This window comes from Musca autumnalis, unplaced genomic scaffold, assembly GCF_047663935.1.
Source record: "Musca autumnalis isolate F117 unplaced genomic scaffold, ASM4766393v1 scaffold_3, whole genome shotgun sequence".
Classification (NCBI taxonomy): domain Eukaryota; kingdom Metazoa; phylum Arthropoda; class Insecta; order Diptera; family Muscidae; genus Musca; species Musca autumnalis.
The window spans coordinates 78,603,620-78,629,008 of NW_027411866.1; the positions used below are offsets into that span (position 1 = coordinate 78,603,620).

General features: G+C 39.2%; 1 protein-coding gene across 1 annotated transcript in view; it reads left to right on the forward strand.

Moving 5' to 3' along the window:
- The window catches only part of LOC141396489 (diphthine methyltransferase), an 88,058-nt gene extending 63,134 nt beyond the window's left edge, over positions 1-24,924 (forward strand). The window contains exon 2 of the mRNA XM_073971987.1: positions 23,806-24,924. Coding sequence (XP_073828088.1) covers positions 23,809-24,864 — 1,056 coding nt within the window. The 5' untranslated portion in view covers positions 23,806-23,808 and the 3' untranslated portion in view covers positions 24,865-24,924. The remainder of the gene's footprint in view (positions 1-23,805) is intronic.
- The last annotated feature ends 465 nt before the right edge of the window (positions 24,925-25,389 follow it).

The following is a 25,389-nucleotide window of genomic DNA, read 5'->3' on the forward strand; positions in this document are numbered from 1 at the left end:
TGGCGCAACAATATGTTTTGTGTCATTATGTTCCCTAATAAAAAATATATGGTTGAAACAACAATATATATTTTCAGATTTTTAAAATACACTATTTTGTTCTTAGAATATGATTGTTCCAACAATATCTCTTCTCTGTGTGTGTATGTATGTCATTCGAAAAAAGGATGATATTCAAAATTGGAAAAAACAAGAAATCGGAGGTACTGGAGTTTTTTTGGTCGAATTATCTGACAAATATTCTTTATCGGCGACATAAGTAGGTAAATACTTATTAATCGTTAATAAGTTTGTGATATTAATTTGACTATGTTATTTACGTCGAAATTAAATATAGGGTGACCAAGTAATCGACAACAGTCACGTGTTAGTGTGACAAGACTTCAAGCATCCGAAACACACAAAGAACGGCAACTAATAGAATAGCTCTGTCCATGTTACCAGAGCCATTGCATCTAATACCGAATTTGCAGTGCAAGTAAAATTCGGGAGATCACATTAAATAGAGAAGTCAGAAAAAATAAGTAAAAAAGCGTTAAGTTCGGCCCGGCTGAACTTCACCATAAAATATTCTGAACTAAAACGGAATAATTATATTCTTTCCTGTCCACAATTTTAGACGAAGATATTTTGAGACCTCTGATACCTAAATAAGTTAAAAAACATAAACAAATTATTCAATCTGTAAGGAACCTTATATGGGGCTATATCAAAGAGAAAATCGGGAGGTACAGTTATATAGGGGGTTATACCTAAACATGGACCTATGTTGACATTTTTTGGTGGAGATATTTTGTGATTACTAGAAACCTCAACGGTCAAATTACAGGTAGTTCGATCAAAAATTTTAACTAAAATACTCAAAATACCAAAAATCGGGAGGTACCGCTATATGGGGGCTATGCCAAAACATGGACCTTGACTGTTTTTAGTAGATATACTTTGAGAACCACTGGGAACCCCAAACCTGAAATTACAGATAGTTCGGCCGAGAAATATAATTAAAATCCAGAAAATACAGAAAATCGGGAAGTACCATTATATAGGGGCTCTACCAAAACATGGACCTATGTTGACAGTTTTTGGTGGAGATGTTTTGTGATTACTAGGAACCTCAACTGTCAAATTACAGGTAGTTCGGTTAAAAAATTTAGCTAATATCCTCAAAATACCGATAATCGGGGGGTACCGTTATATGGAGGCTATACCAAAACATGGACCTATGTTTACGGTTTTTGGTGGAGATGTTTTGTGACCACTGGGAACCCCAAACGTGAAATTACAGGTAGTTCGGTCAAAAAATGTAGTTAACCCAGATAAAGCCACTGGTCGTTTAAACGCCACAAAAAATGGTTGCAAAAATTGACGTAAAACTCTGGTTTTTTCAAATATTTTTGTGGGGTTTTTTGCATTTTGTTATAGTATTGCCTGTTATCTGTAATTTCACGCTGACAGCGCTTCATTTGACCTACGCATTTCCACGCATTTGGCCAAAAACCCAAGCTATCCAAAAAAATCGACTTTTTTGTAATTTTCGACTTTTGATGAAAAATTTAAATATGCGATAAAAATTTAATGAAAAAAGTTAGAATCATATAAAGTCAGGGATTTGTTATGAATATAGTAAGAGTATTTTCTCAATCAAAAACCAAGGGATTGGCATGTAAGGATACACCAATATTACCCTCCAAAGTTTTTGGAACTTTTAAAAGAAAGCCTTGCAGGAAAACTATACGTTTTAGAGAAAAAAGTTATTTTTTAAAAAATGCTTAAAAAATCTCAAAAATATAATTTTCATAAAAAATTTTAAGTTTTCTCGCGAAAAAAATTCTCGGCGCTAAGTGGGTTAAAATCCTCAAAATACAGAAAATCGGGAGATAGCGTTATATAGGGGCTATACCAAAAAGTGTTCCGATATATCCCATCTTCGAACTTGCCCTGCCTATGGAAAAAAAGACGCTCGAGTGAAAAAATATAGCGCTCTAGCTCAATTATTGCGAACGCTAGAGTGATTACAAATGATTAGTTCGATGTGTTACAAACAAAAAACAAACTAAATATACCCTCCATACTATGGTGGAGGGTATAAAAACAGACGAAGGTGGTTACCTGATAACGATCGGATCAAAATGGGTAAATAGGTTTAAACGGGTTAATTGATTAAAACGCAAATTTAAATAAGCACTATATTCAGCATTAAATTCAAATTCATATTCAATTGCTTTAGTGAAATATCGTGTTCAGTGGTGGAAACAAGAATTGTAGAAAACCATCGATTATGGAACGAGTAGGGCGTTATGATATTATTTTGCTTCAACTGCGCTACCAAATGTTTTTATTTACATCGCAAAACGTGTTATTTGCTTAAAAAATATATCTTAGTCCCGATTTAGAGTTACATAATTTTTTTCGCGGCTATTGTCAGTTTATAGGAGAGAGAGTCGAGGAAAATAGAAACACTTTGCCTCTCAGTACCTTCTCTCTTCGTCAAACTGACAATTGCCGAAAGTACAATTGTCTAATGTGTATCTGCTTCAAAGATCGTCCTAAACAGTTCAAAACAAATATTTGCCATTGAACAAGGTGATAGCAATAATAGTATTATAGGTTTGAACCAAAGCCATAAAGTTCTGTACCTAACAAACTGCGAGACGAAGTTCGCCGGGTCCCCTAGTAGAAGATAAAAATAAAGAGATAAACACGTTGGTAGCTAATATCAAAAGAGATATATGGCAAAAACACCTACAACCGGATCTTGGTACCAAAAGACTTTGGAAAGTGATCCAAATCTTCTGAAACCACAGGCGTACTGAGAGCATAAAGATAACCTTCGGCCATACAACACCAAAAACCCTATCCAAGACAGCATTGGCATTCTTCAGGCAATTCGGCGAGCAACCAACAACACCAGATCGTGATAGTAGAAGACTACGCCGGGATCTCCGTGTCCTCAGATCAATCATAAACCAAGCCATCGTCACAACGGATAATGTGCTTACAAGTATAAAAGACGCCAAGAGCTCCACAGCAAAGCAATTGTTTGGAGATACAGGTGTTTAAACATATAGGGAAACATGGTGCAAACTATCTTGCCAACACCTGTGTCTCAGCACCTTTAAAATTCCCGACAAGTGGAAGGTCGGAAAAATAGTCGCGGTACCCTTCGACATAGTAAACCATACCACTCTCCTGAGAGGCGTTATGGAAACCCTAACCAGGAGGCGTACTATCCCCGCTACTCTCCAATTTCTATATATCAAAGTCCCCCAATCCACCTGATAACATGCACTTAATATCGTACGCTGACGACTGCACAGTAATGTCTATTGACAGAAACATCAAAGACTTACCTCCATTATTATAAGTCTTCTTTTGTTATAGTTTGGATTTTTCGATCAGATTTATAGGGTTCCGGCTACCTTAAAGGTAAAAGTGATCATTAAATTTAAAGCAGAATCTTCTTGATATTACTTTTAATTAGAGTTGGGTAATCTAGTTCCTAATTCCTTGTACTAGTTCCAAAACGTATGAGTAACATCATGCAATATAACGTGTGCTGTTAAGTATACGCAGTTTCTTCAAAAAAAAATGTGGGCCATTGGAACTGCGAAGTGAACTAGATAGTTCCATATAGTTCCTTTGGCACAACTCTACTTTTAATGTGAAAATTATATTTGTAATGCCTCCAAATTGATTTATTTTGCGTTTTCAAATCCTTCCAATAGTAAAAGAAAACATATAATAATGGTCCATAGAGTCAAATATAAATAGCTACCTCCCTACCCTTAATGCCTTCTCCGAAGATCGAAACCTGCAGCTATCTGCCACTAAGTCATCAGCTACCATCTTGACATCGTGGACAAAGAGGTCAAGGCACAAACAGACATTCATATCCGCGAACAGTTCATCCCGCTGACCAAAATATTGGGCGTCACTTTCGGCAACCTATACGTCGTTTGTAAACACGCTGAGGTGGTGCCTGGGAACGTAGGGAAACGGAACAAAATAATCAAAGCGTTTACTGGTAGCACCTGGGGGGAAGAAAAGGAGACCACCCTGCCCACATACAAAGCAATAGCAATATTAATAGTTACCTTTCCCTCCTGAATCATGAGATAACAGACCCGTGCCAAAATGTGGCGTGCAAATCCAACAGACCTGACGCTGGAGTCAGTCGTAACGACCCGATTTCTAGGACTGGATGTGGTGGAAGACCAAAAGAGAAATAAAGTGCTGGCCATCTCAAGCACGTCTTGGGGTAAAGACAAAGAGGTGCTGCTGACTACGTATAAAGCAATCAGTAAACAATTTTTGCCGAGATCGTACCGAATTCGGACGAAATCTCTGCACAAATTTCCATTTCTGATTCCGTATTCGCACGCAAAACATGTACTTTTTGTATGAAGCGGGTCGCAGAATTCGGAACGTTTTGTCAAGGGAAATTCGAAAAAAAAAACATTCGAGTTTCCACACGAATTTGTTTAAAATTCGAAATAAATTTTGTGAAAAATTCTGAGGGGAAGCTTGATTTTTCGTAACATTTTCGGACAACGCTCTGAAGAAATATTCGAAAACCTTCAGAAAATAGAATTCTTTTCGAAGATTTGTTTCAAGATTCTGAAAATTTTCGGGACAAATTCTAAAAAAATTCCGAATGTTTTATCCGAAAATGGGAAGTTATTCTGATGTCTGATTAAATATTCTGAATATTTTCTCTCAAAATTCTCAATTCTCAACAGAGAACTTACTTACTTAGTTGGCCCATTACAGAACATTTGTTCCATAGACCGAACTAAGAAAAGATCTCCATTCCTCTATGTTTTTCGCTTGACTTTTTGGAATACCGCGCCTTTCCATTTCTTCATCCACTTGTTTGCTCCATCGAAGCTTTGGCCTGCCGATTCTGCGTGCACAGCCATGGGGCATGTATTCATACGCCTTTTTAGCGGGTTCATCATCGCTCATTCTCATGATATGGCATAGCCAACGCAATCGTTGCATCTCGATACGTTTAACTATATTCATGTCTTTGTATAGCTTATATAGCTCGTGGTTCATACGACGTCGATATTCACCGTCAACGCAAATCGGCCCGTAGATCTTTCGAAGAATTTTCCTCTCAAACACACCAAGCACTGCCTTATCTGCTTGCGCAAGTACCCATGCTTCGGAGCCATACATTAACACGGGTAGTATCAGCGTTTTGTATAGTGTTATTTTTGTTTGACGATATGTGGCCTTGTTTTTAAATTGCTTACTTAGACCATAGTAGCATCTGTTGGCCAATACAATTCTTCTTCTTATTTCACAACTGATGTTGTTTGTTGTGTTTATGGCAGTGCCGAGGTAGACGAAGTCTTTAACTACCTCAAAATTGTAGGTACCAACTTCCACAGTTGGTCCGAGCTCTATGGGCGCTTTGCGCGTCGACACCATCAATTTGGTCTTTTCGCCGTTTACCGTCAGACCCACTTTCGCAGATTCTGCTTCGACCTTCCTAAAGGTATCAGTTACTTCCTTTACTTATCGTCCCATGATGTCTATGTCATCAGCATAGGCAAGTAACATGTGGCTATTGGTGTAAATTGTGCCATTTCTTTTGATCTTTGCATCTCGTATTACCTTTTCCAGCAAAATGTTGAATAGGTCTCACGAAAGGCTGTCTCCTTGTCTGAAACCTCTTTTCGTACAAAATTCTTCGGAGTGGTTCTTTCCAATTTTAACTGAGGACCTAGTATCAGTTAAAGTCATCTTACAAAGCCGGATGAGCTTTGAGGGGATACCAAATTCAGACATTGCGTGGAATACCTTTGATCGGAGGGGACTGTCGAATGCTGCTTTATAATCGACAAAAAGGTGGAATATGTCGATCTGCATCTCTTGGGTCTTCTCTAGGATTTGCCGCAGGGTAAATATCTGGTCAATGGTGGACTTGCCAGGTCTAAAGCCACATTGGTATGGTCCAATTATTTCGTTGACCATTGGCTTTAGTCGTTCGCACAATATCCCTGACACTATCTTATAGGCAATAGGGAGAAGACTTATGCCTCTATAGTTTGAGCATACAGTCTTATCTCCTTTCTTGTGGACGGGACATAGGATGCTCAGGTTCCAATCGTCGGGTACGCGTTCTTCCTACCAGATGGTGCTTACTAGCTGATGCATACACCTTATCAGCGCGTCGCCTCCGGTTTTAAACAGCTCGGCTGGTAAGCCATCGGCTCCTGCTGCTTTATTATTCTTCAGCCGGTTGATTGCTGTTTTTACCTCATCTTGGCCGGGCGGTATACATTCTATACCATCTTCTGGGATTGGATCTGTGGTATCATCGTCTTCGCTACTATTGGATACCAGCAGATTGGAGAAATGTTCCTTCCATATCCTGAGCACGCTATCTGTATCTGTTACCAGATTACCTTGCTGGTCTCTACAGGAGGATGTGCCTGTACCAAAGCCATCTGTTTGATGTTTCACTCTTTGGTAGAATTTTCGGACTTCATTCTGGCTCCTGTACATCTCGATTTTTTCACACTCCCGCTTTTCCATTTCTCTCTTTTTCTTGCGGAAAAGACGTTTCTCTTCTTCGAATTGCAGCAAGTCTTTCATTCACTGGGGTGAAGCTGGATACCAGATGTTTTAGTCTGCGACTAACTACGAATCCGCAACCAAACTCATGCTTTACGTCATGGCAGCTATAATACAGTGCGTCACCTTTAGGTGTTGTTGTGACGCCTTTCCCAATCCATCGTATTTCCTGTATGGCAGTAATATCGGCCTTGTACTTTTCAAGTACGTCTGCCAATGCGAAGACTGCACCTTCTCTGTAAAGAGTGCGAACATTCCAGGTGCAGATTCGCAGATCATGGTCCTTAAAACGTTTGCGGGGTTCGTCAACTTTAGAGGGGTTTGTTTTTCTTTTCTTTCGTTTTTTCATAGTAGGATGTTTTTTTCTAGGGGAGGGTTACTAACCCGACGCCCAAACCCAAGTTTTTAACGTTCTTATGGGTGAACGCGCGGCACATGTTAGCTCACTACCTTTAACGGTTGTTAAAGGCAGTTCCCCAGGTGACACCACGGGGAGGTCAGTGTCCACTTGAGATGAAAGAGGACCAAGATAAATCCTGGGCTTTGCCATGTTAAAGCCGGTCAAGACCGTTGCTTGGTATCATTCATCCCCTACGTCACCCAAGAAGCAGAGAACAGTGTATATTATTTGTCATTTGTAAAGCAATTGACAATACGGAAGTCGGCCATAATTTTTGTTTTAATATAATAACATTTCTTATAATTTCGACGCCTCCAAACAATAGTATGCTAAGTCGACTTAGCATGTTTTCAAGTTCTTTACATTTTTATATTTAACGTCCTTTAACTTAAATTCTGTCAAATTTTGGTAATGATCGGACAATCCGAACAGAAGTTATAAACAAATATTTACTTAGCATAGTACTGAAAGTCAAAGAAATTTCCAAACTTTTAGAGCTTGTCCTGCAAAACTCACTGTTCAGAATTTGCAAACTATGTGTCGAACGTCCTTTAACTTAAATTCTGTCAAATTTTGGTAATGATCGGTCAATCCGAACAGAAGTTATAAACAAATATTGACTTAGCATAGTACTGAAGTTCAAAAAAATTTCCAAACTTTGAGAGCTTCTACTGCAAAACTCCTCCCCATCTTCATATCTTCGCAGTAACTACTTATGTATCAACAGATTTTTATGTCTGCTGAAAACAGAAAATTTTGAGTTACTACCCTCCTGTTTCACCCAAAAAATTAGTCTATTTAGTCACTAATATTGCGATTTGACGTACAGTCAGAGTCAAAAGAAAGTTTACACCTCACAAAAAGTTGTTAATAGCATAATTACACCGGTATAATCTATATATATAAAAAAGGATGATGTTAGTTACTACGCTTATAACTCAAGAACGGCTGAACAGATTTTGACAATTCGCACCAATTCGGAATGGTCTCATGGCAGAAAAGGATAAAACCTAAAAAAATCGCGAAAATTTCCGAAAAATTTGCAAAAATATTTTTTCAATAAAGTCAATTTTTCCACAAATTTCTATCGAGCTTCGCGTTTGGAGTAAATCTTGGCACTTATTTGGACAGTTTTTGGCGAAAATTGTATTTGCACCTACTGTGAGGGTCCATTCTACGCATTTTTCAATTTTTGAAAGTTGTATAGAATTTTTTATTCACAATCAAATCGATTTACATTTATTTTCAAGCGTCTTTTTAGGAAATTAACAGCGAAAAGATTGTAACAGGGCTTAGTTTAGAGTTTGTAAAGATTAATGGTGGGTTCGGTCAGATACCGATTGAAAAGACTAAGATGATAATGCCAAAAGTGGTTTCCACAGTTTTGAGGAAAAAGGTACAAATCCACAAAATTGGTGGGTTAATTGAAACATCAAGAGCTCCGAGGTGATTTCATTGGAAGTAAAGTTGTGGCATATATGTATACTTTTAAACCGTAGGTAAAAACATCTTCGAAAGATAAACTTCCGATGTATGCGGTATAATATTTAAGCTGTACCAGATATATTTTGATACTGTTAAGATTCTGTCATGATACAAAAAAGGCAATTACAAACGGCAAACGTATACAAACATACATATGTACATTGGTACTGTTGGTACACTGCACGCAGATAAAACATGTTGTTGGAACAATCATATTTTAAGAACAAAATAGTGTATTTTAAAATTCTTGAAATATATATTGTTGGCGCAACAATATGTTTTGTGTCATTATGTTCCCTAATAAAAAATATATGGTTGAAACAACAATATATATTTTCAGATTTTTAAAATACACTATTTTGTTCTTAGAATATGATTGTTCCAACAATATCTCTTCTCTGTGTGTGTATGTATGTCATTCGAAAAAAGGATGATATTCAAAATTGGAAAAAACAAGAAATCGGAGGTACTGGAGTTTTTTTGGTCGAATTATCTGACAAATATTCTTTATCGGCGACATAAGTAGGTAAATACTTATTAATCGTTAATAAGTTTGTGATATTAATTTGACTATGTTATTTACGTCGAAATTAAATATAGGGTGACCAAGTAATCGACAACAGTCACGTGTTAGTGTGACAAGACTTCAAGCATCCGAAACACACAAAGAACGGCAACTAATAGAATAGCTCTGTCCATGTTACCAGAGCCATTGCATCTAATACCGAATTTGCAGTGCAAGTAAAATTCGGGAGATCACATTAAATAGAGAAGTCAGAAAAAATAAGTAAAAAAGCGTTAAGTTCGGCCCGGCTGAACTTCACCATAAAATATTCTGAACTAAAACGGAATAATTATATTCTTTCCTGTCCACAATTTTAGACGAAGATATTTTGAGACCTCTGATACCTAAATAAGTTAAAAAACATAAACAAATTATTCAATCTGTAAGGAACCTTATATGGGGCTATATCAAAGAGAAAATCGGGAGGTACAGTTATATAGGGGGTTATACCTAAACATGGACCTATGTTGACATTTTTTGGTGGAGATATTTTGTGATTACTAGAAACCTCAACGGTCAAATTACAGGTAGTTCGATCAAAAATTTTAACTAAAATACTCAAAATACCAAAAATCGGGAGGTACCGCTATATGGGGGCTATGCCAAAACATGGACCTTGACTGTTTTTAGTAGATATACTTTGAGAACCACTGGGAACCCCAAACCTGAAATTACAGATAGTTCGGCCGAGAAATATAATTAAAATCCAGAAAATACAGAAAATCGGGAAGTACCATTATATAGGGGCTCTACCAAAACATGGACCTATGTTGACAGTTTTTGGTGGAGATGTTTTGTGATTACTAGGAACCTCAACTGTCAAATTACAGGTAGTTCGGTTAAAAAATTTAGCTAATATCCTCAAAATACCGATAATCGGGGGGTACCGTTATATGGAGGCTATACCAAAACATGGACCTATGTTTACGGTTTTTGGTGGAGATGTTTTGTGACCACTGGGAACCCCAAACGTGAAATTACAGGTAGTTCGGTCAAAAAATGTAGTTAACCCAGATAAAGCCACTGGTCGTTTAAACGCCACAAAAAATGGTTGCAAAAATTGACGTAAAACTCTGGTTTTTTCAAATATTTTTGTGGGGTTTTTTGCATTTTGTTATAGTATTGCCTGTTATCTGTAATTTCACGCTGACAGCGCTTCATTTGACCTACGCATTTCCACGCATTTGGCCAAAAACCCAAGCTATCCAAAAAAATCGACTTTTTTGTAATTTTCGACTTTTGATGAAAAATTTAAATATGCGATAAAAATTTAATGAAAAAAGTTAGAATCATATAAAGTCAGGGATTTGTTATGAATATAGTAAGAGTATTTTCTCAATCAAAAACCAAGGGATTGGCATGTAAGGATACACCAATATTACCCTCCAAAGTTTTTGGAACTTTTAAAAGAAAGCCTTGCAGGAAAACTATACGTTTTAGAGAAAAAAGTTATTTTTTAAAAAATGCTTAAAAAATCTCAAAAATATAATTTTCATAAAAAATTTTAAGTTTTCTCGCGAAAAAAATTCTCGGCGCTAAGTGGGTTAAAATCCTCAAAATACAGAAAATCGGGAGATAGCGTTATATAGGGGCTATACCAAAAAGTGTTCCGATATATCCCATCTTCGAACTTGCCCTGCCTATGGAAAAAAAGACGCTCGAGTGAAAAAATATAGCGCTCTAGCTCAATTATTGCGAACGCTAGAGTGATTACAAATGATTAGTTCGATGTGTTACAAACAAAAAACAAACTAAATATACCCTCCATACTATGGTGGAGGGTATAAAAACAGACGAAGGTGGTTACCTGATAACGATCGGATCAAAATGGGTAAATAGGTTTAAACGGGTTAATTGATTAAAACGCAAATTTAAATAAGCACTATATTCAGCATTAAATTCAAATTCATATTCAATTGCTTTAGTGAAATATCGTGTTCAGTGGTGGAAACAAGAATTGTAGAAAACCATCGATTATGGAACGAGTAGGGCGTTATGATATTATTTTGCTTCAACTGCGCTACCAAATGTTTTTATTTACATCGCAAAACGTGTTATTTGCTTAAAAAATATATCTTAGTCCCGATTTAGAGTTACATAATTTTTTTCGCGGCTATTGTCAGTTTATAGGAGAGAGAGTCGAGGAAAATAGAAACACTTTGCCTATCAGTACCTTCTCTCTTCGTCAAACTGACAATTGCCGAAAGTACAATTGTCTAATGTGTATCTGCTTCAAAGATCGTCCTAAACAGTTCAAAACAAATATTTGCCATTGAACAAGGTGATAGCAATAATAGTATTATAGGTTTGAACCAAAGCCATAAAGTTCTGTACCTAACAAACTGCGAGACGAAGTTCGCCGGGTCCCCTAGTGATATAATAAATATAAAACACAAATACAATTTTTTTAAGTGTTTAGTGTTGAATTAAAATCCAGAAAATATTAGGCCTTGTATAAGCTTAATTATGAAATAAATGAAGATAGATAAAATAACCCCCAATATTAAGAGTCAAAAGAAAGTTTACACTATTGCCAAAAGTAAGACATTTTTTAATTCTTTAGCTTGACATGCCTTTATTTTGGCTTTTTAGCTTGTTTTTATTCTATTCGAGTGTCTAAATAATAAATCCACCAGTATTTTGGTGAAATCCGGTGATAATACCCCATTGGATCCGAATTACAGCTTTCGGGCAATTTTGGCACAAAATGGGGCTTTATTTAACATTCTTTTGGATTTTTTCGGAAAGTACTCAATGGATTTGAGTTCTAGAGACCACAATGAGTGATCCTAGATGCATGGGGGTAAAACATAGCAATACGTTATCCATAAATATGGGCGAAGCCTTCATATCCCTGCCACACATGTCAGATCCCCCTTTGATATAATCCCCATTTCAGATCACAAGGATCTGTGATCTCGTGTCAATATGAGTATATGATATTTTTCTTGTATCCTTGAACCCATACAAACTGTTTCTTTGAAGCCCGCTTCTATCAGGCACCCGATGAACACTTATAGGACACTCCATCAAGTTTGATTTTGTATACAATATTTTCACTGTTAAAAGCTTCGTTCATATTTTTCGACTGACTGTATACGCCGTTTCAACTTAAAGGTGAAAGTGAGAAAACTCACGGAGAATTTACAGTGACTGTCACTGAAAATTATGCAACATGAAATAATAAATGTAAACGTTGATAACTTGGAAACTTGTTGAGATTTTTTAATAAATCAAAAAACAATTTTGTAGGCCGTTGTCTTTAAGAAGGCATACAAAAATATTCCGTTTACAGTACCTTTATACTAAAATTTTACCGCAAACAAATAATGGACATTTTTAAATTGAGCATTGAAAATGATGCACCACAGTAATCGATTAATAACTTCGAAATTTTTCGCTTTTTATGCCATTTTAGTAATCAGAATGGTGGAATAATTGGTTCCCTATCGTTTTCAGTAGTTTTATCATTGATTCCGATAGAAAAAATTATGATCCTGACGTAATTTTGGCATGATTGTAATTAATGGGAAGCTGCAGCAATTTCCATTTGTGTTCGTAAGAGCGTCTTCTTTCTTCGTGCAAATTTTGATGCGAAAGTTTACAGGTTTTGGGTTTTAATCAAAAGGTGGCTTTTATTGTGGTATTTCTTAATGAGAGTTTTACAATTCGTAGTATTTGGCTTTGGCCAAGTTTCACAAGGGATTCGCCTTCTTTCCACTCTGACCAGGTCAAGTTTACCCAATGGCTTCTACTGGTCTTCACGTTGAGCCTACTGGGGTGATCTGGTAAATTTCACCCGAAAGCTCAGAACACCTCAAGGAATGGAACACGTGTAACCCAAGGATTGCGAACGCCTCAAGGGCTGGAACTCAAGGATTGCGAACACCTCAACGGTTCGGATTTGCGAAACTCCGCTAGTACTTTGATGATTTCGGGCACCTCCTACAGAGAGGAATTATTTTTAGCACCACTCTGACTCGCCTTGTTTTATTGGAAGTGAGTCCACATGTTTAGCTCCGTTCTATTAAAATTCGCGCACTTGTAACTTCTCCTGTCCTTCGACACTGACTGATTCCCTTTCTAATTATTTCAGACCTTTTTTATTACCCACTGTTTAATTTAATCCATGATCTTTGTTGTTACACGCAAAAAAAAAGACCTCACTAACATAAGTTCCAAACATATTTTGCAGCAAACATATATATGTTTGCAACAGTCCCAAACATAATATATGTTTGGGTCTGCAAACAAATATATATTTGGGTGGAAACAAATATATGTTTGGGTGCAAACATATATATGTTTGGGTGCAAAGATATTTATGTTTGGGTGCAAAGATATTTATGTTTGGGTGCAAAAAAATACAAACCCAAAAGGCACAAAAAAAACCAACACATGCACCAGTGGGCGCTTACTGAGAGCAAGGGAGCGTAAAATTCAATGTAAAACACTTTAATATGTGTGTTCACTTGCTCTCAGTAAGAACTCACTGGCTATCTCTATAGTATACACACAAATGTTGTGGGTTTTTATTGAAAGGCAAAAGAACAACAAACACAGAAATACATAACACACTTTAATAAAAGAAAAACTGATTGAAATAATTTGTAAATAGTCACACTTTTAAAAAGGCAAAATATATAGAAACGTAGTTGAACGCTTCTCCTTAGTTGTGAAATAAAACAAATTGTCCTCATAGTTGAAATCATCAGCGGGGAATCGGCATCTAGAATCAAATGATTATGTAATGTAATAAATAAATATGTATATGCCATATTTCAAATATACATAAGTATGTATGTAATTACCAATATTAAATGCGAGTTCTTCCTTGTCCAATAAAATATTTCCATTCACCTTATTGATTCAATAATAAAATTTCCAATTATAAAATGTATTGGGCATTTAATTTACTAAAAAGCACAATTTCTTTAAGAAAACAAAAAAACACTGATTTATTCACTCACTTTACCGTCTTGACTCTACAAAGGCAACTAAAACACTGAAGAAAGAAAAAAATATAATTCATATAATTTCTTCTTTTCTTCTTCTCTCGCTATGTTGGTTAACAACAACAAAACAAGAAACACACGAGTTTGACGCATACATGCCACCAAAGCCCCCTTCTTCGCTTCTACGTACACACACAACTCTTCATTATAAAACAGCATTCCACAGCCGCGAGAGCAATGTTATTACTCTCGTTGACAAACATCCTCTCTCCACCCATGAAAAAAATTTTCTAACATAAAAAATATGTTTTACCCAAACATATCAAATTGAGATATGTTACTAAATGTTGCAAACATATATTTGTTTGGACCCAAACATATTATGTTTGGATCCAAACATATATTTGTTTGGATCCAAACATATTTCTAACATAAATTTTTCTGCGTGTAGAGATAACCATTGTCAGTTATTGGTGATAGGTGTCACCTATCACTATGTTTCCTACCAATCCGTCAACGTTGGTTGTTGTTGTAACAGATTATCTGCAACCATGATGTAATACATAAGGTGGAACTGTAAGACCAACTGATTTCACACTATCAGTCAAATTATGTGAGATGCGAGGAGAATGTGAACAATTTGGGCACTGGCCCAGTGTGCCTGGAACAATTCTGGTACAATAAGAGTTCAGGAGTTGCTCCACCCAGATCGCTGTCTGATATTGCTGATGAATGTTAGTTAAGAACATTGTTAGGGCAGTATGACGGCCTCTTGGATTGCCGGGAGCTCTTGGATGTCCGGACGCTCGACATCAAAATAGAACCGATTACAACCCGTAAAGCCCTGATTTGTATTTCCTGTAAATTGGGTGTCACACATGAATGATGTACATACGGGGCAGCATAGCTTAGAATTGAACGACTTAATGTCTTGTACGTGGTTCCTGTCAGCGCTTTCAGGATCTTGCTTTTGGTTGGGACTTTGGTTCTTATGTATGCGGCATGTTTCGTGAATTTTAGTGAATTGTCGAACACAAACCCAGGTTCTTCAGGTGTTGGACGGTCGGCATTGTTCTTCCATCGACTTTAATGTCTAGTTCCGTTTTTAACTCACGCGTTCAGGATGTGAGTAAGGTAATAGTAGATTTCGTCGGTGATATGAGATGTCTTTCTTGTGTGAATGGTGAGATGGTGACTAGGTAGTCATCGTCTGTCTAACACTAATTTCATCAATATCTACACCAGATGACAAGATTGTGCAGTCATCTGTGTAGAGAACAGGCTTTGAGGTGGTACAGGAAGCTTAGCAAGGTAAAGATTGATCAATTTGCGGTATTTTGACATCCTACCTCGGAATTCCCGAGGGTGTTTGTCAGTTCTCCTACCGGGCGCGTCCCCACCGGCGGATAGGGGGAGGTGGATGGTCGGGCTACTCTATCATTTACGAAGGAAATCACTTGTGACATGACCCGTCTAGGGTGGAGTGGCACGACCACCTACCTCTGGGACCTCTGAGGTTCCCGAGGACAAAAAACTGACTACGGGGGTGTTCCCCTAAAACAAAAAACAAACATGGAGGACAAAGAAGGAATTAAAGTTACGGTGCAGGGCCTAAATAACCCAGTACCGGCGGGGAATAGTGATCTGCCTGCGAGTCACACCTCGTCGTCATCAAGCGATCGTGAGCAAACATCTCCCACAGATGTGGGTGCCTTGGCATCTGTGGTCGACGGTACTGCTACAAGCACGCAACCGAAAGGTAAAAAAGATGAGGAGAAAGGGAAGCGAAGGGAGAGTTTAATCTGGACCCAGCCATCCGAGGATGGGAGCGACCCTGACTCCGAATCAGACAGCAGTTGCAAAATCAACACCACCGTTGTGGAGAAGCCCGTTAACGAGGAGGTCCACAAGATGGTAGAAGAGGTAAGCGAAAGCATATCTCCAGAGGAAGAAAATACCGCCAAACCAAGTAAGAAGAAAATGAGCTTCCCACCATCAAATGCCCCAAGCAATTCCTCTCAAAACCCACGCGAAGGAGACTGCCCAAAGAACCCTTCGACGGAGGGCGAAAAGGATTGCTCGGGCACGAAGAAGGTGAGCGCGACCGCGGAATCCTCTGGAAGTACCAAGGGCTCTGATAAGAAGCCCAGGGCCTTCCAGAAGAGGGAGATGGGCGCAGAGACTGGTTCGGAGCCGCCATCTACTTACGCCAAGGTGGCCAGGAAGAACTACAGGGACGAGAGGTGCTATGCAGTGATCGATACCAGTAGAGGGTCCGGCAGATTACCTAAAGAACATCAGCAGGCCATCGAAAATATGGTCAGCGATAAAATACTTGAACACATTCTAAAGAGTGGGCCAATAAAAATAGTCAGCAGCGAGCTCAAAGGGGACCTCTTAGTATACCACTTGGGACCGCACGCGAACCCGGCCGCTCTCGAGGAAGTCATCAACAGTATGACAACTCCTTGGGAAGGCGGCAAATTGAAGCTGGTGAGGAAGGACGAGATACCTCATCTGACTAAAGCGACGGTTTACGTCAAAGGGTATGGCTGCAAGTTCGAGACAGAACGCATGCTCGAGGTCTTTGGCAAGCAAAATGAGACCTTGGAAGTGAAGAGGTGGGAAGTCTTCCACAGGGAGGAGAAAGAGGATGGCACTCTCCTTGTGGTTGGAATTGACGACCTCTCACTATCCAGTCTTACAAAGACAAAGGGCAAGGCGTACTACATCTGTAATGCAGTCACCTTTAAAGTTGGAAGGGCACGAGTCGGGGAAGAAGAAGAGGATGCCCACCAAACCAGCAAGGAGGACAAACCACCGAGCAATACCGAAGAGGGGGTCGAAGCCATCAGCGACTCCCAAGAAGCACGCTTACTGGATGACTCATGATTGAGGTCATCCAGATAAACCTCCATCGGAGCGAAACGGAAACTCAAGCCCTGGTGGATAAAATAAACAAAGGTAATATACACATCGGTTTAATCCAGGAACCTTGGACCGTAAAGAACAAGGTTTCCGGACTAAACCACATTAATTACCAACTCTTTTACGCTAATACAGGAAACCGACCGAGGACCTGTATTATATGCCATAAAAACTTATGCTTTCTTTTCTCCCCAGAGTTGTCAACCTCGGACGCCACAGTGTTGAAGCAAGGGAATGGTAATATATACTTAGCATCAATCTACCTGCCGTTCGACTAGCCGACATTACCACCTTCGTCGGAGCTACAGCAACTGGTGAGGAAAATCAAGCAAACAGGTAACGAAGTACTAGTAGGTAACGATGCTAACTCTCACCACATTTCGTGGGGTAGTACTAATACAAACAAGAGGGGTCAAGCCCTTCTAGAATTTTTGAATACTAACGACCTGATAACCCTTAACATAGGAAATACACCAACCTTTGTTAACAGAGTTAGGGAGGAAGTATTATATGTAACAATATGTTCAGAAAATCTAATAAACGAGGTACATGAGTGGAGGGTTTCAAAGGAACATTCCTTCTCTGACCATAGGTATATTAGGTTTAAAATATCAAGGCCACCGCCGAATCCGATAACTTTCCGAAATAAATCCAAAACTAATTGGGCTAAATTCGGAAAACAAGTTAAAGATAGACTAGGGCAAGAAGTTGAAGTTTGCCTAAGTAAAGAAGATATTGATAGAAATGTCAATAAACTGACAGAGGCTCTAGTAAGGCCTTTCGAAGAAAGTTGTCCACTTCGAGAGAGGAAATCTGCCTACGAAAAACCCTGGATGACAGGGGAAATTCGTAACAAAGGCAAAGAGGTCCGAAGACTTTACAATAGGGCAAAACGTAAAAAAGCAGCTGTATTCTGGGACAACTACCAAACAAAACTAAAAGAATACAACAAAATGACAAGAAACGCCAAACGGAACTCCTGGAAGCTTTTTTGTGAACAGGTAGATAGCGTGAATGACGTCTCTAAAATTAAAAAGTTTCTATCTAAAACTCACTCACAACCCGAGCTTATGGTTGATGAGACGGGTAAAAAGATGGAAACAACCGAGGAAACTCTAAGCCTTCTGATGAGAACGCACTTCCCGTCGAGTACTACGGCACACACAGTGTCACCGATGGAGATAGCTTATGCATCAGAAGAAGCACCAAAAATCAACAACTTGATGATTAAAGAATCAATAATGAGCTTCTCACCATACAAAGCAGCGGGACCAGACCAGATTTTCCCAGCCTTACTTCAAAGGGAAGTGGACTATATTTCGTCCAATCTGGTCGAGATTTTCAATGCTTGCTTAAACTTTGCGTATACTCCATTGGCCTGGCAAGAGGCAAGGGTAGTATTCATTCCCAAGCCCGGCAAGTCAAGTTATGCAATACCAAAATCTTATCGTCCGATAAGTTTAACTTCATTCTTACTCAAAACAATGGAACGGACGGTCGACACCATGATAAAGAGTAACATCCCTAACGATATGCTCAAGTACAAACAACATGCATACGTAAAAGGTAGATCAGTGGAAACCGCATTACATGAGGTAGTACACCACATAGAGAGAACCTTCGAGATGACGTTGTATACTCTCGCAGTTTGCATCGACATCGAAGGAGCGTTCAACAACGTCAGCACCGAAACGCTAATCCACTCCTTAGACGCGCTACAAGACGTAACAAAAAGAGACAAAGTTGGTCAGGGGACGCCACAGGGAGGAATACTATCACCTTTCCTATGGGTTACCACCATAAATAGTCTACTAAGGATCTTAACCGACGAAGGATTTGAACCCATCTGCTATGCAGATGACGTTATAATACTTCTTAGGGGAAAGAATCCAAATATACTCTGTAGAAGAGCCGAAACGGCTCTAAAAATAGCATACAACTGGGCCAGACCAAGAGGTCTAAATGTCAACCCGGAAAAAACAGAATTATGTCTATTCACTAGGAAAACGAAAAATAGGAGCTTACGAAGAACCCGTTTTCCTAGATAAGATGATAAACATTTCTCCAACAATAAAGTACCTGGGAGTAATTCTAGACAGGAAACTTAAATGGAGAGACCATATTCAGGAAAGGGCTAATAAAGCCCACAGATGTTGGTCAACCTGCAGAAGAGCTATAGGCTCAAAATGGGGTTTCAATCCTAGGATGACACACTGGTTATACAGAAGCGTAATTAGACCGATTCTAACTTACGCTTCTGTGGTATGGTGGACAGCTACGGACAAGAAATGCAACGTAAAAGTACTGCAAAAAGTCCAAAGAACGTGCTGCTTAAGTATTAGCGGGGCAATGAGGACTACACCAACTAGGGCTTTAGAGACAATTTTATTTGTCCACCCAATAGAAATTCGGGTGAGGTATGAGGCAGCCATCGCAGCTATAAGACTTAAGTCGATGAGCGAGTGGATCGTAAGAGACCACCAAACATACCACCAAAGCATATTATAGGTTACAACGGGTGAGTCAATAGATCATATTGTATCAGACCGTATACCTGAAACAATTGAATCCGCCTTGTGTGAAATTTTAATACCAGACAGAGACATGTGGATCGATGGAACCCTGGAACGGATGCCAACTGGAAGCTGTGGTTTCACAGATGGGGCCGTTCTAGGGGGGAGAACAGGTCTGGGTCTATATATCGAAGACCAGGAAACTAGAATCTCCCTTCGACTGCCGGATCATAATACGATCCTACAGGCCGAAATCCGAGCGATCACAGAGTGTCTGAACTGGTTTTAAAGCTAACACAAGGCCAATCACTGTAAACATCCTAACGGACAATAAAGCAGCAATTAAAGCAATAACAAGCAAGACGGTGAAATCAAAAACTGTCCTGCAGTGTAAAAAATCAATCAACGACTACTCCCACCATGGTTCTGTTAACATTATATGGGTACCAGGTCATAAAGGGATTAGGGGTAACGAGATAGCCAACTCCTTGGCAAGGCAAGCCAGAGAGCAAGCTACGATAAGCCTAGATAATGCTAAGCCTTTAAAAGCGGCGCGTCTAGAGTTAAAAGCATGGGCAGAAAACGCCCATACATCCCTCTGGAATACTGAAGAGAAAGGGAAAAATACAAAAATTTTCTGGGGAAACCCAGACGAGGATAAAACAAAGGAACTCCTTCAAATGAGTAAAAAAGACATTAGTAGACTGACAGGCATCCTTACAGGACAACTAGGGCTACAAGCACACCTGCACAAAATCGGTTGTGCAGAAAGCAGCGAATGCAGAGCATGCGGAGAGGACGACGAAACGTTGGAACACTATCTCTGTTATTGCCCAGCCTTCGCGACGCTAAGAAACCAATTTTTAGGAAATAACACTATAGCAGAACTCCACCAAATTAGGGCAAGCGAGTTCAAAAACTTAAGAGATTATGTCAATGGCACAGAATTTCTTAACTCATAAATTTATTTTCTTTTTAATAAATTAAGCAATAAAAATTTATTCCCCTTAGGCTTCCGAAATTAGAGCGCACAACAGGCCTATACTGGCTTAAGTGTATGCCCAATACGGGCATGTGGCGATTCTTATATTCGCCCCTCTTTTCAACCTAACCTAACCTACCTCGGAATTCCACATATTCCCGGCATCCATTAAGATAGTTACCAAAGCAGCGCTTACGGATATATCACACCATATGCTTTTTTACATGTATGTTGTCACTTTGGGTATACTAATATACAGACCAGCTGATTTCATACATGTGAAAAAGCATAAGGTGTGATACAGCCATTAGTAACATAGAACAATGTAGAATCCTTAATGTCACCCATCAGAATCGTGTGATCTACCGTGTCAAATGCCTTTGTCTAATCCATAGCGACGATCACAGTCCGCGCTGGAGCTCGATTTTGGTTGAGACAATTCGCAATATGTTTTGTGATCTCGTTCAAAGCCTTCTTTGTGCTATGAACGTTCCGAAATCCATGCTGACGACTTGCTAGTTTGATGTGTGCGGTCTTGGATGGTAGCAATAGCGCTTCCAAAACTTGGTGATAATAGGGTGATATGAATCTTTGGAAGCGGGATTTCCCCTGCAGCTTTCCAAATCTCTAGTAAAGGGTGTTTTTTTAAGCCCGATAGAACTTGAAATTGTAAAAAATAACACAAAAAATTAAATTGTAATCAATTTTTTTTTTTATTCGAAAGATCAATACGTGACATTAACATTTGAAAATGATTTCGGGCATATGGGCACCGCGGCTGTTCTTGACGAAGTTCATTCTGGACGTCCAATTTTTAGCCACTTTTTCGAGCACTGCTGGCCGTATGTCACGAATAACACGAACAATGCTGGCCTCCAAGGCATCAATTGTTGCTGGTTTATCAGCATAAACCAGTGACTTCACGTAGCCCCACAGGAAATAATCGAGAGGTGTCAAATCGCACGACCTTGGAGGCCAATTGACAGGTCCACTTCTCGAAATCAACTTATCGCCAAATTTTGATTTCAATAAGTCGATGGTTGCGTTCGCCGTATGGCACGTAGCGCCATCCTGTTGAAACCACATCTCCTCCGGACTAATTTTTGAAGAAATAATGTCCGATGATGCCACCAGCGTGAAAACCGCACCATACGGTGCATTTTTCTGGATGTAATGGAGTCTGTAGGGTCTCTTGTGGATTGGTCTCACTCTATATGCGGCAATTTTGCTTATTAACAAACCCGTTAAGCCAAAAATGCGCCTCATCGCTGAACACAATTTTGCGATAAAACAACGGGTCATTCGCCAACTGCTCTAGAGCCCAATTGTTTTATAAGGAGGCGATACAGTCAGTGCATTGTCTCAATTTGAACTTCTATATCTCAAAAACGGTAAAACCTACGAAAATATCATATAGGTCAATCTTGTGAAGAATTTTCACAGCTACAACATTTTCTTTATGCCCATTTACATAGGACTCACGGTTTCCAAGCAAAATCGTTAAAATCTAAACAACCCCTAAAAATGTGAACTTAAATCGCGATTTATTTGAAAATCCCTCCGGCGATATTTTTTGTTTCTTGATATTTCTCATCTATGAACATTGTAGTTTCAGAATCTGCAAAAACTTCCCAGGTGTAAGCACCTTTCATTTAAAATTAGTTAAGGCGCACCGTGATGTTTGCAAGTTCGTTTAGGCATTGTGACAGGCTTGAATATTTTTCCATCGCGTTGCACTTCGCGGACCATACTGGCGCCGCATAGCTTACACAGACCGACTTATCGCGTTATTTGTGATCAACAAGGTTTCTCTATCAGCACCGCAAGTGCTGATGACCCCTAGAATTTTGCGATCGTTTGAAGTAGAAATTCTGCTACCATCGACCATGACATTCAACTCTGTTCTAACCTCTGCCGTCCATGTGATGAACAGAGTGGTCGTAGGTTTAGTGGTGGATATTTGCATGACCCTCACGTGGAAAATGGCTGTTGTCGTTCTGTGATGCTTATAGAAACCATGCTGATGATCGGCAACTCGATAGCTATTTCTGACGCTGGGGAGGACTAAAGCTTCAAGGGCATGCCGACGAAATCGGTATGTCCGATTCACCTATGCTGCCTGGCTTCAGTAGCGGGACCACCCTGCCCATTTTACAGATTTCGGCAACGATGTGGGTGGCTAGCGACAGGTTGAGAACTTTAGAAGGATATTGTATTCCCTGCGCATCCAGCTGTTTCAGCATTACCATGGAGATTACAGTTTCTGATGGCATCCGCAACATCAGCCATTGTAAATTCTGGTGGTTCATCCTCGGTAGGAAGAGATCTGATGCGACGTTGTACTCTTTTCTTCGCCCTGTCACTCCGGGGGTGCTCGACAAACTGTCGATTAAAATAACTTGCGCACCCTTTCGGATCTGTCAGCGTAACGTCACCAAACGTGACTGACGTCCTATCCTCCTTCTTTCCAGGATTCGAGAGTTGCAACTCTTCAGATGAGTTAACCCTTATTCCGTATATGCTCACCGACCTCCCTGTTAACTTCCAGTGTCAGATTCCTGACTCTAGGGTCACTGAGGTTGGCATCACGCTCATTTTCTAATCCCGTCGCCTTTGCTGGGAAGTTTGGCCTCACATCGCTATTCGACCAGCAGCTATAGGGCGAGCAGCAGTGATGATGTCTCGAAACGTCCTTTATGCTACCCGAACATCAGAAGGTTTTGGGCAGATCTCTGAAGCGGTGATTAGTGAACTCTCTGAAACTATTAGCTTTGTTTTGTGGTTGCTGGACAGTTTGACTGTTATCGATATTTGCGAAAAATCGACAGTCAAAACTGATCATGTGTTCCCCGCATTACCGACCAAAATCCATAACATTAAAACGCAAAATTATGAATGAAAATTTCAAATAAAAGTTCACAACACTGTTGCTATCGGTAGACTTTGCGAATATTTTTTATTGGTCGCTAACTTATCGTTAATATCGTTAATTATCCAAATTATAAGAATTTTAATTTTACCGATTTTTGTCGGTAACTCAAAAAGGTAAACGAATAAAGAACAGACAAACCAAATCCGAAGTATGTTGCCCTTTTTCTCTTACTCTTCTACCTGAAATGACTCAAGCAAAAAAGCCAGTCGCTTATGTACCGAGGCCTTATAGAACTTGACTTTTTGTCGCCTGTCGAATAAGATCTTGATGCGCCGGCTCTGATGCCAATCTGTTGATATATTTTACCAGCGGAGAGGTATCAATTGGTTGGTATGGAATGAACAGTTTCACCTTGTGAAATTGTTGGTGATGCCGTTGATAGGTTGCACTGAGTCAGTCTGCAACAAAACGTAACCAACTACAAATTTCTAAATCTTTTCGTTTTATTCTATATTTTCAGATAATGTTGAACATAGAACTTCTTCACGATATTGATACGGAATATTCTGCAGATTCTGTGGAATGGTGTCCTCACATCAATTATCGAAACATTTTTGCCTGTGGCACATATCAACTTGAGGAAAACAAGGAAGGAGAAGAAGAGAAACCATGCCAACGTAAAGGACGTATATACCTCTTTGAATTTGACAAGCTAACCAAATCGCTGCAGGAACTACAACGCATAGAAACGGCTGCCATATTGGATATGAAATGGTTAAGCTGCAACAGTGGCTGTGAAGTCCCGACATTGGCAACGGCTACTGCTTTGGGTAAAATAGAAATATTTCAATTGGAGAATTGCAAATTAAAGCTAATCGAATCGGTGGCTCTTAAATCGGATGATGACAACAATTTGGCCTTGTCCCTCGATTGGAATCAATCTAATGAAAGTAGCTTACAGCAGATTTTGGCTTCTGACTCTAAGGGCAATATCAGCCTACTATCCAGATCGAATGAGCGAAATATGGAAATCTTAAAATCTTGGCATGCTCATAATTTTGAGGCGTGGATATGTGCTTTCGATAAATGGGACAAGAATCGTATCTATAGTGGTGGAGATGATATGCTGTTAAATGTTTATGACCTGCGAAGCGAGTCACGAATTATGCTCAATAAATCCCATACAGCCGGTGTCACCTGTCTACTAAGTCATCCCAAACGTGAGCATATTTTATTAACCGGGAGTTATGATGAAAATCTACGTATATTCGACACAAGGGCGATGAAAGGACCATTAAATGAAATTAATCTGCAAGGCGGCATATGGCGTATAAAACCGGATCCGAGAGATTATAACTTAATGCTGTGTGCATGCATGTACCACAACTTTAGCATCGTTGATATGGGTGATGGGAATGCATCACCACCACCAAGTTTGGTTGGAGAATTTGTCGAACATAAAAGTATTTGTTATGGAGCCGATTGGGGTTTGAATTTTGAGGAAGGCGATGATGTTCTATACATGGCCACATGTTCCTTCTATGATCATAAGCTATGTGTTGCCAGTGTGAGTGGTTGATTGTGCGTTTGTTTTTTTTGTTATATACTGATGATAAATAAATTGATGTGAACAATGTAATGATTATTTTAAAATATTGCATCATGGTTTAGTTTTCGGCTAAGGTAAGTCGAGGGTTTTCTTAAGGACTCACAAGTAAGTATGTATATGTGGATTGGATTTAGAATATTATTTAAGTGTTCGATATTATGAAGTAAATGAAGCCGATAACACATCCAACGTTTCTGTAAAGTTGGACGCCATTTCTGATAAAAGAATAAAGAAAATTCGATCTATGTTGCCCTTGCTCTTTTATTCTTTTATCAGAAATGTCGCCCAACTTTACTGAAGCGTTGTATGTATTTTCGGCTTGAGAATTATTGTTCCTTAAACAATAACGAAATTTGTATAAGACAGCGACGGGTTTTTTTCCGAATTTTTCTCTTATCTGCCAGTCGCAGAGCATGTGTCTTTAGGCCTCCAATGTGCGATAGTGCATGCGGAAAATCAGCGTTTGGTTGCAAAGAGAATTTTGGTTCTAAAGCC